We start from the raw sequence: 16,439 nt of genomic DNA, 5'->3' as shown, positions 1-16,439 counted from the left end.
TACATCCTCACTAAACAGGGACTGAATGATGTTTCTGGCTGGAGGACTGAAACACACACAGGATAGAAGCTCTATGAATGCTACCTGAATGACACTGAGCAGCAGCCATGGCAACCACCTTAGAGAGATCCTGATTAGGCAGCTTTTCTGATTAAATCAAGTGTTCTATATATGTATAAAATGGTCATATAAATCAGAAATGGTACATAAAGATTAGTTCCTTTCAAAAGCACTCCTGAGCATGAGGCATGCACTATTTTGCACAAGCAGTACTGATTAGTTGTAGCAAACACAGTTGTAGTGGTTTGTAAAGGAGTGTGTGAACTTCTGCTGAACAAATTGGAGATGCAGCAGTGCATCTTGGAGGACAGCTAACGACTGCTCTACAGTTAATGCTGAGTGCTGCTGTTTAGCCACAAAGGTAAATAAGAACCACTCAGTAGTTTCAGCTTTTCTCCCTGAAAAATACAAGAAGCTTGTGCTAAAGAAGAATTATTCCATTATTCCTTCATCAATGCATTGATGAAGGAATAATTCTTCTCTAGCACAAGGAGTAGTAAGGAGGCTGGCACTGTGGCTGAAATAATTGCACTTCTGCAATCTACCCAAAATTTTCTGATTGCTAAAGAGGGACACAAATACTGTGGGGACTGCAGTGTGTCAGAGATGCTTTGGAGGATCTAATAAACAGCACACAGGAGGAGTTGCGGGAGTTTGAGAGTGACTCCCAATCTTTTTCCCACTCACAAGATTCTCTTCAGTTACAGTATTTAATACAATATTATTTTCCAAAAGAACAATTTCTCCTGTCATATAATTTCAGACAGCACACTGGAGTGACATACAGACACACAGGAAGAAAAATTCTTTTAAAGCATTATTTCAAGCTATTTTTACAGGACGAAGTCCTTCCAAACAATATGGTTTAGATTTGTGAAAAGCAGATTACAAGTAATTAATTCAATAGGCCAAGAACAAAAGAAAAGACATAAGGAAGAGGATAGAAATGGGATACAAGAGAGGAAATGGGATACAAGAAGTCCACTCTGGGGGCAGGAGTTCCAAATGAGAAAGTTTACATCCTCCACCATTACAACAAGCACAGTTCTAAATCCTGCTTTCTGCAATGTGTGGTGTCAAAAGAATTAACAGCACAATTGCACAAATTGAATCTTTGGACAGCCCTAAAAGAAAAACTACAATGATAGAAGTTTTCCTTTCTGATAGAAGTTTTCCTCCTAAAATGTCAGTATTATAGGAGACTAGCACCTAGAGGACCATGAAAGCCATATGAAGAAATATTGTGTTCTACAGATCTTCTGCCTAGTCAGCTCCTGATTCAACAGTCTGTCTATATCTTGTGTGAGACACAGGGAGTACCCAGCTCTGTTACTCTGGAGTTATATATACATCTTTTTACAAAAGTAGGTGGATGGAGACTTCTTTTGGATGAAAGAAATACTGAAGAAGTCACAGAAAACATAAGGAGAACTGATATCTCTGCTAAGCAAGCCTTATTTTTCTGCTGTTCTTCACTTACCAATGACATGCATTTATTATTACCCAGATTAGAGACAAATTTAGACTAAAAACCATTTTGGATTAAATTACTCTTTTCTCATTCAGAATCAAACTATTAAGGGAAAACCAGAAATTGGTTTGGTACTGCTATGCCCTCTAGTGACTCAAAATACTCCACTGTTTCTGAATCTGCTTGAAATTACAAGGCTGACACTCCTAGCAATTTATGCAGGGCAGCTTAATTAAGTACAGCATAAAACTAAGCCAGTACTAGCTAGCAAACGAAAAGTAAGGATTTTAACAAATAACAGGGAAGTAGCAACTTTAATTTTATCATGTGCTTGCAAAACGAGTACATCTTGGAAAATATAGTGTAACAAATTAAGAAATTTCTACATTAAATTAAAAGATAAAAGGATGATGTCTTACTAGATGAGATCTCTATTATCATAAAGACAAAAGGACATACTCTTCCTTTAGCATGTCCATTTGCTTCCTATGTTAGCACATTGGAAGGACTGACAATCTGTAGCTGATATCTGTACCTGGTCTTTACTTCTGTTCCTGCAGATGTCACATGGAGAGATATTAGGCATCACTGTGTCTTTAAAACCTGTGTGGTGACCCACTGATGTTGATTTGTAGGATCCTGCTGTGTAAAGACCTAGTTTCTGCAGGGGACACATTCTAACAGCAATAGCTGGTTATAGAGCGGATAATAAATGGAATAGGTAGGGAACAAGGGTACACATTAATGGACACAACTCAGGTGATATTAAGTGATCAATAAAAACTGTTCAGTGCTTGGAGAATTTACCAAGGTCAGAGCATCGAGCTTCTCTGTGACTAGGATGTTGACAATAACACAGTACTTTGCCATTGATAAGCCATGTATGTCCAAGCAGTATCATTGATTATTTTTATTGTACAGCTAACCAGAAAATTCTTAGATAATGAGAACAAGGGAAAAGATCAGAGACCCCATAACATTGTGATTAAGTGTCAAAATGCTCTCTCCTAAGAAAAAAATGTGTTAAGTGAAGCCACCAAGAACATATAACACAGATTTATTATTTCAGTCACACTGCTAACTTACTTTAGGCTAGGGCATTAAAAAAAGAATGTAATTCATAACATTATCTGAGCTAAGTACTGTTGTCGGATGAATACAATTCCTCCTTTAAAGACGCCTGTTATTATTGTGTTTAGCTTTGTATTATAGCATCCTATTAAATCAGGGTTTACCATCAGGACATATTTTCATACTGAAGGGGGGAAACACTTAAGGAGGAGCTGTATTAATTCTACAGTAATTTTTACAAGGACTTTAGCAAGGTCTGCACCTGTGCTCCAGCCATTATAAGGAGCAGAGAGCTGTGTTTGCTACTTCACAAAAAGCTATTTTCACATTCAGTATATGTGTTTCCAAAGGGAAAAAAAAAAACACAATAGCAACAAGAGCCTGCCAAAAATTTCCCTGAGCTCTATTCTGTTTTTTAAACTATAGAACATTCTTTCACAGTTTGACAGTTAAAATGCTGCAGTTAATGTAATAAACAGAGAAATTTTTAAGTTGGCTGTCAAAACAAGTGACACTTTTTGTTAGAGATTTTCAGATTTTGAACAATAGAAAGTACCTTTCAAAGCAACAGCTTCATTATACAATCAAATTCTCAAAGTAATCTTCTCATCAAAGAATATTGTCTTATTTCTTTCAGGGTAATTATCTGAGTTCTGCAACCTCTCTGGAAATGGTTACTGTTATAAAATGCAGCTGTGTTGGTTTGAAAATTGTGGGTCCTGCTCAGGTCAGCTAGAGTCAGCATCTCTGAAGCCTTGACAATTCCTTTGAACTTTTGGCAGCTGTAACAGTGTCTAGTCAAAACTAGCAGGACTCTGAGGATTGATGGAGATTTTAACAGCTTTGCTACAGCTGAGTCCAGGGAGGATTTTCAACTAACAAAATCATTACATATGTAAACTGAATACTAGAACAGTAGTTAATATGGTCCCTGGAAGTACAAGGTTACTTCAGTGAGCAAAGGGCTGCAAAAATAAGCACTTTCAGGGACAGGGAAAGATGTCAGATGAATATCAGTCTTGAGAAAACCTCTTTCTCCTCACTATATTCCATGAAAAATCTCCTATTAGTATTCTTTCAGGTGATGCTGGGCAAGTGACGATATGGAGAGAAGAGCAGTACTTTCCACAGCATCCTTCCAGCCTTTCAGCTCTCTGTAACTGTAAGCAGTTCAGACGACAATCAGTATTTATCCTGCTGGTGTAAACTTACACTTACTGTTCTGGAAGTCATGTCAGAAATCAAATTTAGTGGGCAGCCAAAACCCACGATAACAGAAAGGGAAATTGTCCAAGAGATGACCTGCTTGGTTGGCCTGAGGCAAGGAAGAAAGTGCAGAGAAGCAGGGTCCCAGTACACATAGCATTGCTCAGCCTCCCATGACTGGTGTCTGCTCAGAGGCGCAAAAGCTCACTTTTGCTCCTCAGTGGAAAGGGCACAGGACATGTCTGCAAGGGTGCAGGATCTCAATTCTATGACTCCCTAAGGGTGTATGGAAACACCTTGCTCTCAGTCTGGCTTGTCCATGTATTTTGTGTGACATGGAGAGAGCGCTCCTTTGGTTGTGCTGACTAGATCTCTAATAAGGAGAAGAAATAAAATGTATACTTCAAATCTACTGCTGCATGACAGTGTTTCCTGTTTTTATAAGCGCAAGTGTTTGATGGCACTTTTTGAAATTCAATGCTTTTAGCAAGTTTTTGGAAAAGTGCTGTTGAAATGAGCTTGTGATCTAAACAGGAATGCAGCCTGGAAAGGATACAGATGGAAACAGAACAGGAACAAGCACATGGGTCAGGTGATTCAAAAATCTTTTACTATGAAAAATGTTTTCACACTGTAAGCAGGACCACTCCTCTCCCATGGAAAAGACAAACTTTGCCAATGGCCTCAAGGTAGCAGGATATAGCCCTGTGTACTTGCCTGTCTTGAATGGCCCCTTACAAGTAAATCTTCAGTGAAGGTGAGCTTAAGTTATTCTTATTATTCTCAATGCTTTTAATTGCCACTAAAATATGTCTGCCATGGCCACTAAACCCTACCTGCTTAATGCTTGCCTTCAAGGGAGGGTCAAACAGATTTTATGCTGGCTTTGAAGTCACTATAAAGCTGTCTGAAAAAAAGGCTGATAATCAATGCAGGTTTCTCTTGTTTCCATGCCACAAGGAAGACCCATAATATTAACTCATTATTCTGCTTACGGTTTCCTGAGAATCATCCTCATATGAGCATCTGGCCCAATCTGAGAGAGAAGCAGCATAGTATCCTGTAGCTCCTCATCACACTCCTTTTTCTCCTCCTCAGTTGGCAAAGGGGCATCTTCACGCTCATCATCCAAAAATCGATAGAATAAGTATTTGTCTTGAAAGTGGTGTTCCTGATCCACTGAAAACAACATAACACATCAAATACTGAATGCTCCTCAATGAAGCAAACCTTGTAAAAATCTGTGTGGTATCGTGTTTGTTACAGATAGATTATTTAAGAAGGGAAAGAAAGCTACAGAAAAAACTCTAAGAGCATGAAACTATTTCTCATGTATGCAGCTTGAAGGGTACACTTATAAATTGTGTACTACAAATACTATCCAAAAGGCTTCCATATAAGTGTGTTGTGGGTGTGTATAAATACATGCACACACATCTATTGTAGGAATGTGCCCCCTATGGACAGAGTGACAGAACTTTCCTCTGTCCCCCAAAAAGGAAAGAGCCCAGAATTTTCTCCCAGTGATCAGGCAGGAAAGTCACCAATAGGACCTTGGGGACTTCACCTCAAATTTGGGGACAGCTAATTTGCCATAAGCCAAAAGGTCCTGCCTGGGCCATTTAGTAGAAAAAGACAGACCAAAGAAGCCAAATCGCTTTTGTGAGGTGTTTTACCAGGAGCACAGACCTGTTGCACCTGGCTCGGTTTTATGTTTGTTATTTTGCCTTTTATTAAACCTTTTTTGCTCCTGACGCTGACATCAGCCTCCTGCTCCTTTTATGCCTCCCAATGAATGCTGAGCTATTCTGGGGTATAACGTTTGGGTGTTGAGAGCTTATCAGATCAGCTCAAAACTCCAGGCAAAAACGCTATAATCTATATGTTTTTGTATTAGTTCTGTTTTCTTATTGTTTGAAACTATTTCATTTAATCAAACAAATTACACTGGGGAAAATGGTTATACTATGAATTTCTAAGAGGTATTCTCTAGCACAAACACTTTGCTCTACATGTTTAGACTGGCTGAAAAAAGGTAGCAAAAGGAACTAAACTCCTTGTGATGTAGCAGAAATGTGCATCATCAAGGTAGAATCCCAGGGGCAAGTTCATTGACCTGCGTCCTGGTGGAATAACTTAATGGATGAACTGCCAAGAGAAGACCTCTAAAGTAACATTATGATATTGCAAACCCTTGGTCTTCAAAGTAAGTCAGAGTGACGTGTTGAGTTGGATACTGTGATGCAGCTTGCCTTCCTTACCCTGGAGAGTTCAAGGGAATATATGGCAGGAATTCAAGTTAGAGCCCTTAGGGTAAGGGAGGAGTGGAAACCATCTGCCTTCCCAGTATGGAAATTTCTCCCTGGGATACGGGAAGCACAACAGACGATAAATGCAAGTTTACAATAACAGAGCTGCTCTTCTGCATTTAATAAAAATGTATATGCAAAGCTTCAAATATGAATATTGCTTTAGAAACCTACCCTTTTTGAGGGCTGTAATATCCTGTTACCAACTAAATCATGCCTAATGGAAACTGAAAGTCAATGTAAAATGTAATCAGAAAGGTAACATAAAATCCCAGATTTCTGCACTGGAATATCTGGTGTGCTGAATTTGGGAACCCCTCCAAAACCAACGAACATCATTCCAAACTGATGAATTTGAGCAAACACAAATACTCACATTCACTTCTAAATACTGCAAATCTTTGATGAAGGTTATTTTTATGTATGGTAATACATCTCTTGGTTTTGGCCTGAGTGCTACCCATTTCTAACAGTATAAGCACAAGCCAGTGTATTCCTAAGTACATTTAGAGCTATCATTATAAATTGTTCATTTATGATGCAATATGGTTGTAAGTTAAAAAAGTATACTGGCAGCAAGATTCAAATAATACTGCCTGTGTGTTGCACTTGCATTTATGAATGAACAGGCTGCTCTGTGGCATTTCTTTTAGGCTCATGGTCCCTTTCTTTTTCATGAAAAAGAATACAGAGGTGTTGATGTCACACACTGCCCATATTTTAGTCAAGATACTGATTTCCTTATCTTACCATGGTTAAGAACACCTTCTTCCAGCAGCACTTGCCACATGCCAACAGCCTGGGTTCGTAAATGGACACAAGAACTTTGTTGCATCATCCAGTCAACTAGCTCTGTCCCCACACAGCATTGCCTGAAGGACAGATAAACAGACCGGAATGACAAGGAAGCCTGACAAGAGAGAGACTGCACACAGTGACTGACAACAACAGGGATATCTTAAACTCTGTACAGACTTAGTTAAATCTCCCTGCAGAAAACCCCGTGTCACCATCTACATATACATGCCTGAAATACCAGTGAAGGTGTCTAGTTTAAAGAGGATCCCCTTAGCAAAACAAGTGTTTTGGGAAATGCAGAGTTCAGGGGATCTAATCGATCCTGTGACACCTGGTACAAAACCTACAGCACCAGTGCACCTCCAACCCAATTTTCAAAAGAAACCTCTATACCATGGGATACCAAAAGCCCCATGCTTTTAAGAATTTTGCATGAAAACAGAAATTTAATACTGTAAAAGTTATGCCAATGCAGCCTCCACAGGAAGAGTGAGTGCTATGAGGGTGTTCCTGCATTTGTAATCAAACTTCTGTCACACTGTATTTGGAGACACTGGTTTTGGTACAGTGCTCCTGAGGTTCTCTCATGTGAGGTCTTGGTAACTTTGCACCTCCTGACTGACCCAGAGGCAGACAAGAGCAGGTCTCAAGTTCTGGAGAACAGCCAAAAAGGATTAAAAAAGCAAAAAGCCACATGGTCACTTAGTAAAATTCTTTATCGTTACACTCCCTAGCTCAGCAGAACAGTAAAAATTTTTCCAGTTGTGTAAGAGAAAATGGTGCAGTTGTTTGGACCAGCACTGCTCTTCATTTATCATATATGCTCTTTTGTTATTCTAGACCAATCAGCAATGTCATATTGTGACATATTCTTGAATCAACTCACAAGCGCCAAATACCTTTGTATATTAAATACATTTTGGGCTGCAATATGGAAAATCAACGCATTTATTTCAAATTAAGACCAGCAACATAGTGATTTACTATTTAGAAAAAGACACACTCAGAGATTTAAAAATAATTTTTACTTAAAAACACTCTGAATAATGAACTAGGTATTTGATTTAAACATTAGACACTAAAACAAACTGATTGTTTCTTAAGCCAATAGTAGGCACATCCTGACACCTTTCAGACAGATTTCTTTCTACAAGTGCCATTGTTATCCCACTTCAGCAAGACTGTGCTGCCACCAGCAGGAAGACAAGAGAGCCTGGCAATACGCTGAAAAAAAAATTAAACAGAGCAGCAAATCTGCATCAGGAATGTTTCTCACCATGAATTTAAATGGTGAGAAACCATTCATTCTCACAATGAACCAGGTGAATTTTCAGAATGCCACAGAGCAAGACTGCTGTAGCAATCAGTACAGGAACATAACATATTAATAAACTTTTCTATTATCTCTTACTGATATACAAAGAGAACAGAATCTTCGTTTTAACTTGGTACTACACATAATATTCCAGCTAACTATGCTATTAACTATGCTTTCGAAGAGTGTTTGTATGTGAATGCTTGGTTCACAATCACAGACTCAATTTCCAGTCAAATTACTTCAGAAAGGATTTACCAGGCCATTAAAGACTGCATAACATCCAACTCAAATAGCATCACAGAATAATTTCAGACCTTTTGAGACCTGCAAGTATGGTAAGGCATACATGACAAATCAGAGAATGGCAGGCATAAAAATTCAGAGACCTCTATACAATCAGCTCACACACCTGTAAGTCTTCAGATGGTATTTACGATCTCTTATCATGTGAGGAGCTCGGGACAGAATTGTATTTCGCAAAATCTTTCCAGCTCTAAGGATCTTTTCTGAAGGAACCTTGGTAATCATGGAGAAAAAGAAAGACCAAAAAACACAGATTTTAAACTTTCTGGAATCTCTGTACTGCTTTCTGCAAAACAAAACAAAAATGCTCTTTTTCCTGAATTAAAAGTCCTCTTGCACAGAGGCTTACTTCTGCACAGCAATGTAGTACATATTTGGGATTTTAAGTTTCACATACTTCTCACATCTAACAGAAAGCATCACTTCAGCTGATTCATATTACACTGTTGGAGAGAGTTATTTCCATTTGTCTAATGGCCTGGCTCTACAGCACATCTATGTTCTATTACCTGTGTAATGGTTTTAGTAGGATGATGTGGGATGTGAGGATCAATAAGAGGTGTCTGAAAAATAAAATGAAATTAAATAATTTTTTTAAGGTTGACCAGAAAAATAAAGACTAAAGTAAAAAAAATGAACAAAAAAGCTGTAACAACAAAGAATAATGTGGAAGTCCAAGCTCTGCCCAGGACACAGGAATATATAAAAAGCTTCTGAACACATCCTAAAGGCAAACTTGGTTGTTGAGGCTCAGCAAATTAAAACAGTGACATGACAAGTAAAAATGAATAACAAATCTGTACTAAACTTTGTAAAGTACTAATGAAATGGGCACTGGTGGAACGTCACACCAGAAGTGAGCACACACAGGCATAGTTACCTCTTCGCCCCATACAGCGTTCCCTCACACACATCTGCTCTGCTATTCAGCCCCCCACCACAGAAATTCTCTCCTCCTTCAGCACCTTTTTCTATTCAGCTCTTTTCTCCCTTACAGCATAGCACAAGAAAGAGGAATGGAGATAGAGCTCTTCTTCCTCTGTGTTTTCTAAATTATCTCCAGGCTGAGCTGGCAACCCTTTTATAGCCACTCTCTGAAATGCAGAGGCACGCAGGCCACTCACAGGGACCCAGGCAAGGACTGGGGCTGGCAAAGAAAAAAGGAAAGAACAAAGCAAGTGGCGTGGTTCTACAGAGGGAAGAGTGAAAGGAAAGACCATCGGGGCTCTACAGGTGAAAAGGACAGAAGCGGATGAGAGAAATGGGAAAACAGGCACATAACAAACAGGTGAAAGAGGGAGACAGGGGGCACATGGCACAACACAGAGGGAAAAGGAAAGCAGAAGGTTAAAGGACTATAGAAATGGAGACAAAGGAGAGCAAGAGCGAACTTCAGCAGCCACGTGAGAATGATGGGAAGACTTTTGGCTTGTTGGGCCTGGTAGTTAACAGCATGGACCAAATTCACTTCAAGCAATGTCAGGAGATGACACAAGGGCTGACTCTGGCAGGCGCTCAGGGCTGGCCGACAGCAGATCAGGCAGAGCAGAGCTCTCCCACAAGGGCAAGACTCTGCACCTTGGCCCACGGCAGCCACGGTCCCCTCACAGCCCTACGGCAAAGCCAAGACAGCCGGGGCAGGAGGAGGGTGAAACACGCTCCAGGCGCTTCTGGGTTGAGGTACAGGTTTCCTTAAACTGGGCATCTGCCCATTAGCTCCCACAGGATTTTAGTGATGTGACAAAGTCCTTGTAGTTATCAAATAGGGCTAAGAGCTAAAAATGCACCAGGAAACTATGGTGGGAAGGGGAAAATGATGGAAGCGTATGACAGAAATCAATAATCTTAACATAGAGGCCTGTATATGGAAACCAATACAAAGATCTTGTTCCTATTCATACCTTACAAGAAGTCTCTGAAAAGGCATATCAATACAATTAAAATGGGATACCTGATTCTTCTCATTTCATAAGTCAACAATTTTTCATAAACTCATTTAAGTTTCAAACATTTCTGTCCAGTCAGAAGAGCAGTAGCACATCCCTCAATATTTCTTGGTTTCTGTAACTGTGTGGAATCTGCTCTAGATAGTCTACATTTGCAGTTAACATAGGCAAAGAATAGCAAAAATCTTTTCAAAGATGCCTCTAATGAAAACAAAACTATAGAATAACAATCTCAAACAGGTACAATATCCTCAATCTCACTTCCAGATTTTAATTCTAGTTAGGAATATACTTAGAGGAGATATAAAATATGTAAAACAAAAAATATGGAAGATTTTTAGAGGAACAGACTAGTGAAAACAAATGCCCATTTTTGTTCTTTGGAGTTTCAATCAAATTTTAACAAAAATGCATAAACTAATAGGTGAAAAATTTACCATGGATGAAGATTTTTTAATAAATCTCCCAACCTAATCAAAACAGAATATAAGACAGCATTTGGAAGAAATCTGATTCAAACCAAAAAGGTGAAAGACACAGCACAAGACACAGCACAAGAATCTGCAGAAAGCAGCAGGAAGGCTTGTTCACCTACATCCTGACCAATACAGAAGGATCAGCTGCAAAGATAGAACAAAACTTGGGTGAAGGTGATCATGAAATGATCCAGTGTCAGAACTTTACAGAAGGAAGAAAGAGCATCAAAGCAGACACAACGGACTAGGAAGAAAAGTTTCCATAAAAACAGAATACTAATAGCTATATTCCTGGAGTGGGTCATGGGGGAACAAGTGTGAGGTAAAAGGAGTTAATGGGAGCTGAAAGTTACTTAAAGAAACCATATTAATCATACATACAATATATAGCAGAACTTAACTAGAAGGTGAAGTAAAGACTTAGCTAAAGAAAGAGCTCTTCACTGACACACAAGGAAATACATAGAAAGGAGAAAGTAGGGGGTCTGGAGAAAGCAAGTATAAGTTGAATAACAAATGACAGAATTAGAAAAGCAAAGGTATAAAATGAAACAGACCTGCCAAGAAATGTCAAGAGGTACAGAAATATTCCACAAGTACATTAGTAGTAAAACAAAGAAAACAAACCGTGTTGAGCTACTGTTTAACAGAGGGAAATCTATTTACAGGAATGCCAGAAACTTTTGATTTTTTTTTTAATCAACATTCATTAGAAAGATTAGTGGCAGAGAGATGGTTAATACCCTAAGCAGTAGAGTGACAGGAGTAAAATCTCAACCTTGGAAAAAAAACCAAAACCAGAAACATAAATTAGCTGTTTTCAGATTGGCTTTGTAGAATTTCATGCAGTAAACTTGAAGAGCAAAGAGAAACTTAAAAGAGGGCTGCATCCATCTTGGAACCATCAGCAGCCACTCTTGGCATCTAAGGAAGGCAGCTGAGACAGAAATATGGAAAAGAAGAAGCTGAAAAAATACAGATGTCAGCTTAAAGTCTTCCTAGGAAGAGTCAATTTGTAAGCACCTGGAAAAGAACAGGGAGATGAGTCACATGTGACGTATATAAACCAAGAACAGATCATGCCACACTGATCTAATTTCTTTTCATGATCGAGTAGGAGCATTGATTAGACAAGAAACAGTAGATTTTCAACCCTTTAGTCAGGCTTTAGCAATTTCTCATCAGATACTCTCTTCTTCAACAGTCAGATTAAATTCTTACAAAATAGGTGCAAAGTCAGTTGGAAAAGTGCATTTTGAAATCAATTACCAGTGAAGCAAAGTCAAACTGGCAGTCATACCAGAGGTCTGTTAAAAGCAGCATTCAAGAATATATCACATCTGATAATATTAAATGTTAACATGGGATGAAGCAGAATACACCTTTATTGATTCTGCAGGAAACTTCAGGATGGCAGGCATTGCACATACATTGCAGAATAAATTTACAATATGAAACAGTTGTAACATTGGTCTAATAATGATGCTTTTATGCAACACAAAGTGATGACTACATTTCTGAAGCGGGTGGAATCAGCTAAATAAAGATAGGGTGGGGAACAAGTGTCTTAGTGCAATACCACAGAAAAGGAAAAAAGGTTTATAATGTTTTAAATATTTAAATATGAAACACAACTGAATAACCAATGCCTTCTTTCTTGTGTGAAAGAAGCAAATACTGTGCTGGAATGTAGTAATATATGAGATACATAATGGTGTTCTGCTTTAGTCAGCCTAGGTAAGACCTAATATAAAGCACTGTGTCTCATTTGCCCATTTTACTCCAAAAGCATCTAAACCAGCTGGACAGAAATTAGAGGAAAGCAACAAGAATAATCAGAAAGCACAACATGAATAATCCAAGTTGTTGAGCTAAGGAAAAGGCAAATCTTATCAGAGGTGTGATTACAAAAGCCTTCAGATTTAAAAGGCCTTTGAAAAGGAGAAAGAAGTGGCCTAGTCCATCGTGCAGAGATCAGGAAATAATTTAAATTGCTCTAAGATTCAGTTTAGGCATTGCTGAAGCTTTCCTCGCAGTGTGGACAGTGAATGCTGGCAGATCGCACAGAGGTCTGGTTCCTCCATCTTTGGCACGATACACAAGGAATCTGCCAGGAGTGACACTGCTATAGCGTGCATGTGGCTTGGGGATGGACTCAATGCTTTCCTGAAGTAGTTTTTAGCCTCACTACATGGTACCGTGCCATTTGCAAGGACAGAGGCTATCAGTAATAGAGCTCTCGGGGCAGCGAGCCCGGACAGTCATTCCTCCCGAGGGACAATGCCATCATCATCCAAAAGACATGCCCAGCAAAGAGTCCCCAAAGTTACAGCCTTCCAAAGCTGCTGCAGTGAGCTCTGGCTGCACTAGAGATTAGCTGAAATGCAATAAATGGAAGCACAGGGCTTGGACTGAGTTTGCTATAGAAAGGCAAGACATATTTCAAAGGCAGAGAAATGTAACACCAGTTAGTTAATAGGAGATACGGGGTTCCAGCAACAACTTCCCATCAGAAAAAAAACACATTCTGTAAGGGACAGCCCACCATTAATAACCATTCTTGGCTAAAGACCAAGAGTTGTTTTTTGAATCTTTACAATCCTGGATCTTTTATTAAGGATTGCTTAGAAAGCACTTAAAAAAAAAAAAAAAGTAGCTCTGCCTGTAAAACAGCAGAGAGTGAGGAGAGTGTTTAATTGACTTCTTAATACATCCTGGTATCTTTGAAGAATCAATGAGGCTAAAGTACATACATATAGAAGAGAGGTCCTTGATGATCCCCTTTTTCAGGGCTTCTGAATAAGGGAAAATTTATCAGGCAAAGAGCTCAGATAAACAAGCCAATTACAATAGTTTACAAACTATTATTCACTTCCTGGCCACAGGAGTGACCAGTGTAACTGCTCTTAGCTTTCCTTCAGTGTGAGATAAAGCAACACAGCAACACCACACACAGTTTGCTGTGACCTGCTGATCTTCCCTGCAGGACAGGAGGTCATATGGGTCTAGAGGGTGGAGAAGGGAGAGATGCTGGTGTTGGTAGGGAAAAGCAGAAAATTATTATGAGAAACTGTGGTAAAAAGGCTTTCAGCATTAACACTGACAAACTCCCTATATGTACATTTATGGATTCACATTTGAGCCATTCAAACAAACCCTTCACAAAGCAAATCACAAAACTCCCTATTTAAATTGGGGTGAAGCAGAGAAAGCAATAATTTTAGCCTCCATTCCTTTCAAGATTCAAATATTTATGCATGAGAGCAATATCAGAGATTTAAATAGGACTATTCATGTGTATAATTTTATGCACACATTTAATCTGTGGAGAAATAGGCCTTCGATTTCAAACTACAGGGCAAGGCTTGTCTTTATTTTAGTGTTCTTACATCACTGAGCAATATGCAGACAAATAAATAATAAAATGAACAATAATAGTGACCTACTATGAGATCTGTATTTGTCAACTTATTTGAATCTGCTTAATAAAATCCAAGAACATCTCTTACAAAAATAGATTTTTCTATTGCCCTTGTTAAATAGCTGTAAAGGGATGTTTCTGAGCCTTTACATATGAATGAATGCTTTAGATCTAGAGCAATTTGTATCTGTAAAATCAAGTGATGAAGGGAACTTAATTTACTATTCTCAAACGCAAACATAGGATATGTGTATTGCAAAGAACTAAGGTGAAATAAAGTAAAAGTCAATGAATCACTTTTTTTCATTTGACCTCAGAGTAGCTCTTCTCTGAACAGAGAACAAGTTTCAGTATTGATTGGAGTTAACCACAGCATGTTACCAGGGTGATCAGATAAACCTGTGCACTACTGTTGATCCCTTTATTTTCAGCTGGGGAACTGAAAAGAATTGCAAGTGACATCTGTTTTCCTGCTGGCTGCCAAGAGGATCCAGAGCAAACAAAAGACAAAAGACACACACACATTGAAAGGTGTCAGCAGCAACAGCCACCTCACTAAGAGAGGTCTGTTTGTTTTACATCCTCAGGATTTACCACTATTGGTGATTTATTGTCTAATCCAAATCCCACTGAAATCACTAGGAAGTCCCTAATTGATTCAATGAATTTTGAGCAAAGCCCACAGCATCTGATTCTCTCTCTTAGGGAGCAGAGCATCTTTAGCTCTTACTGGTTCCAAATGACTCCTGATGCCTTCTGACAACTGACATTTTTGAATACCTTTGTATACATCTCCCAAAAGGCTTCTAGTGCCCTTTTTGGTTCACATGGGAAGAAATTTTTTTTTAAAATCCCCATTCCCACAGTATTGGCAAAACCATAGCCAACCAGTAGGATACAGCTGACAACTAGCCAGAGTCCCCACTGCCCTCCCACACAACACCTCCCACCTCACCATTCTTTCTCAAGCTTTTTGTAATGTCATCTATTTGTGCTGCTTCACACCAAAGGCAGAGATAAGAGTTACAAAGATGATGTAGAGATGACTCTTTTTCCAATACAGGCCATTGTTTCCAGCACTACAGAATAACCATTTAGCAGGGATAAAGCTGAGCATACAGTATCAAAGCTTTTGGAGTGCATTTTCAGCTGGAAAGCAGTCTCAGATACCATATCTTGAAGTTAACTCCATTGGTCCCTATTTCCAGCTGCAGTAAAGAGTGTCTATGCAGACTGCACCAACCTCTGCTAGGATATACAGGGAAAACAATACCCTTATTGAATGCAGATTGCTGAACATGAGAGAAACAGCTGACCAAAGATCTCATCATAAAAAGGTCCTTTGGAACACATTTTAGTCAAAATTTGAAGGAAAAAGTAATCAATATTGCAGGAGTTCCCCTGAGATTAGCTCAGTTGGTCAGAGCATGGTGCTACTAACATCAAGGTTGCAGGCCAATCTCCATATGGGTCATTCACTTAGGAGTTGGACTTTATTATCCTTGTGGGTCCCTTCCAACACAGAATACTCTGTGCTCTGTGACTATACTAACCTATTCCAGATCTCTGGAGTAGCCCTATGTAAAACAATCTTTGTGATGACCTCTAACCCCCAAGGATGCATGGTCAATAAGAAACCATGGCACACACTCCCTGCCCTGGGGACTTTTGATGGCTGTGACATGGAACCAGCACTAAGCTCTGGGTCCCATCCAGACTGTCATATTTAATCACAGAGCCAATCACTGAATATTCTGAGTTGGAAGGAATCTACAAGGATCATCAAGTCCAACTCTTAGATGAATGGCCCATACAGGGAGATTCACTACACCCCCTCAGAAAACAAAAAAGTGGAAATAGAAATGCAATCATCACTCCTATCATGCTGTAAACAATTCATTCTCCTCTTCAGTCTCCCCAGAAACGTATGCAACAGCTGGGAGAACTAGCCTGTGCTCCACAAGATAGCACTGGCAGCCAAAAAAGCGAAGTACCTGCTCACGTCTCCTGACTGGAAAAGTCCAAAACTGACAATGACTGACCTCATCCCAGGTCTGTAG

General features: G+C 39.2%; 1 protein-coding gene across 9 annotated transcripts in view; it reads right to left on the bottom strand.

The window, feature by feature from the left end:
• Positions 1-16,439, bottom strand: part of RAPGEF4 (Rap guanine nucleotide exchange factor 4) — a 150,886-nt gene that overhangs the window by 46,388 nt on the left and 88,059 nt on the right. For 8 of the 9 annotated variants that reach the window (XR_005257603.1, XM_038142848.1, XM_038142853.1 and 5 more), the window contains 4 exons: positions 9,046-9,099; positions 8,643-8,749; positions 6,868-6,989; positions 4,804-4,987 (listed from right to left, as the gene is read on the bottom strand). Coding sequence is in view for 8 of the 9 variants with exons in the window: in XM_038142848.1 (XP_037998776.1) it covers positions 4,804-4,987; positions 6,868-6,989; positions 8,643-8,749; positions 9,046-9,099 (467 nt within the window). In the remaining variant the exon portion in view is untranslated. The remainder of the gene's footprint in view (positions 1-4,803; positions 4,988-6,867; positions 6,990-8,642; positions 8,750-9,045; positions 9,100-16,439) is intronic. The other variant, XM_038142849.1, reaches the window with a different exon arrangement.

Source organism: Motacilla alba, chromosome 7 (assembly GCF_015832195.1).
Source record: "Motacilla alba alba isolate MOTALB_02 chromosome 7, Motacilla_alba_V1.0_pri, whole genome shotgun sequence".
Classification (NCBI taxonomy): domain Eukaryota; kingdom Metazoa; phylum Chordata; class Aves; order Passeriformes; family Motacillidae; genus Motacilla; species Motacilla alba.
Note: the sequence above shows the minus strand (reverse complement) of the source record. Positions and strands in the feature narration are given on the sequence as shown.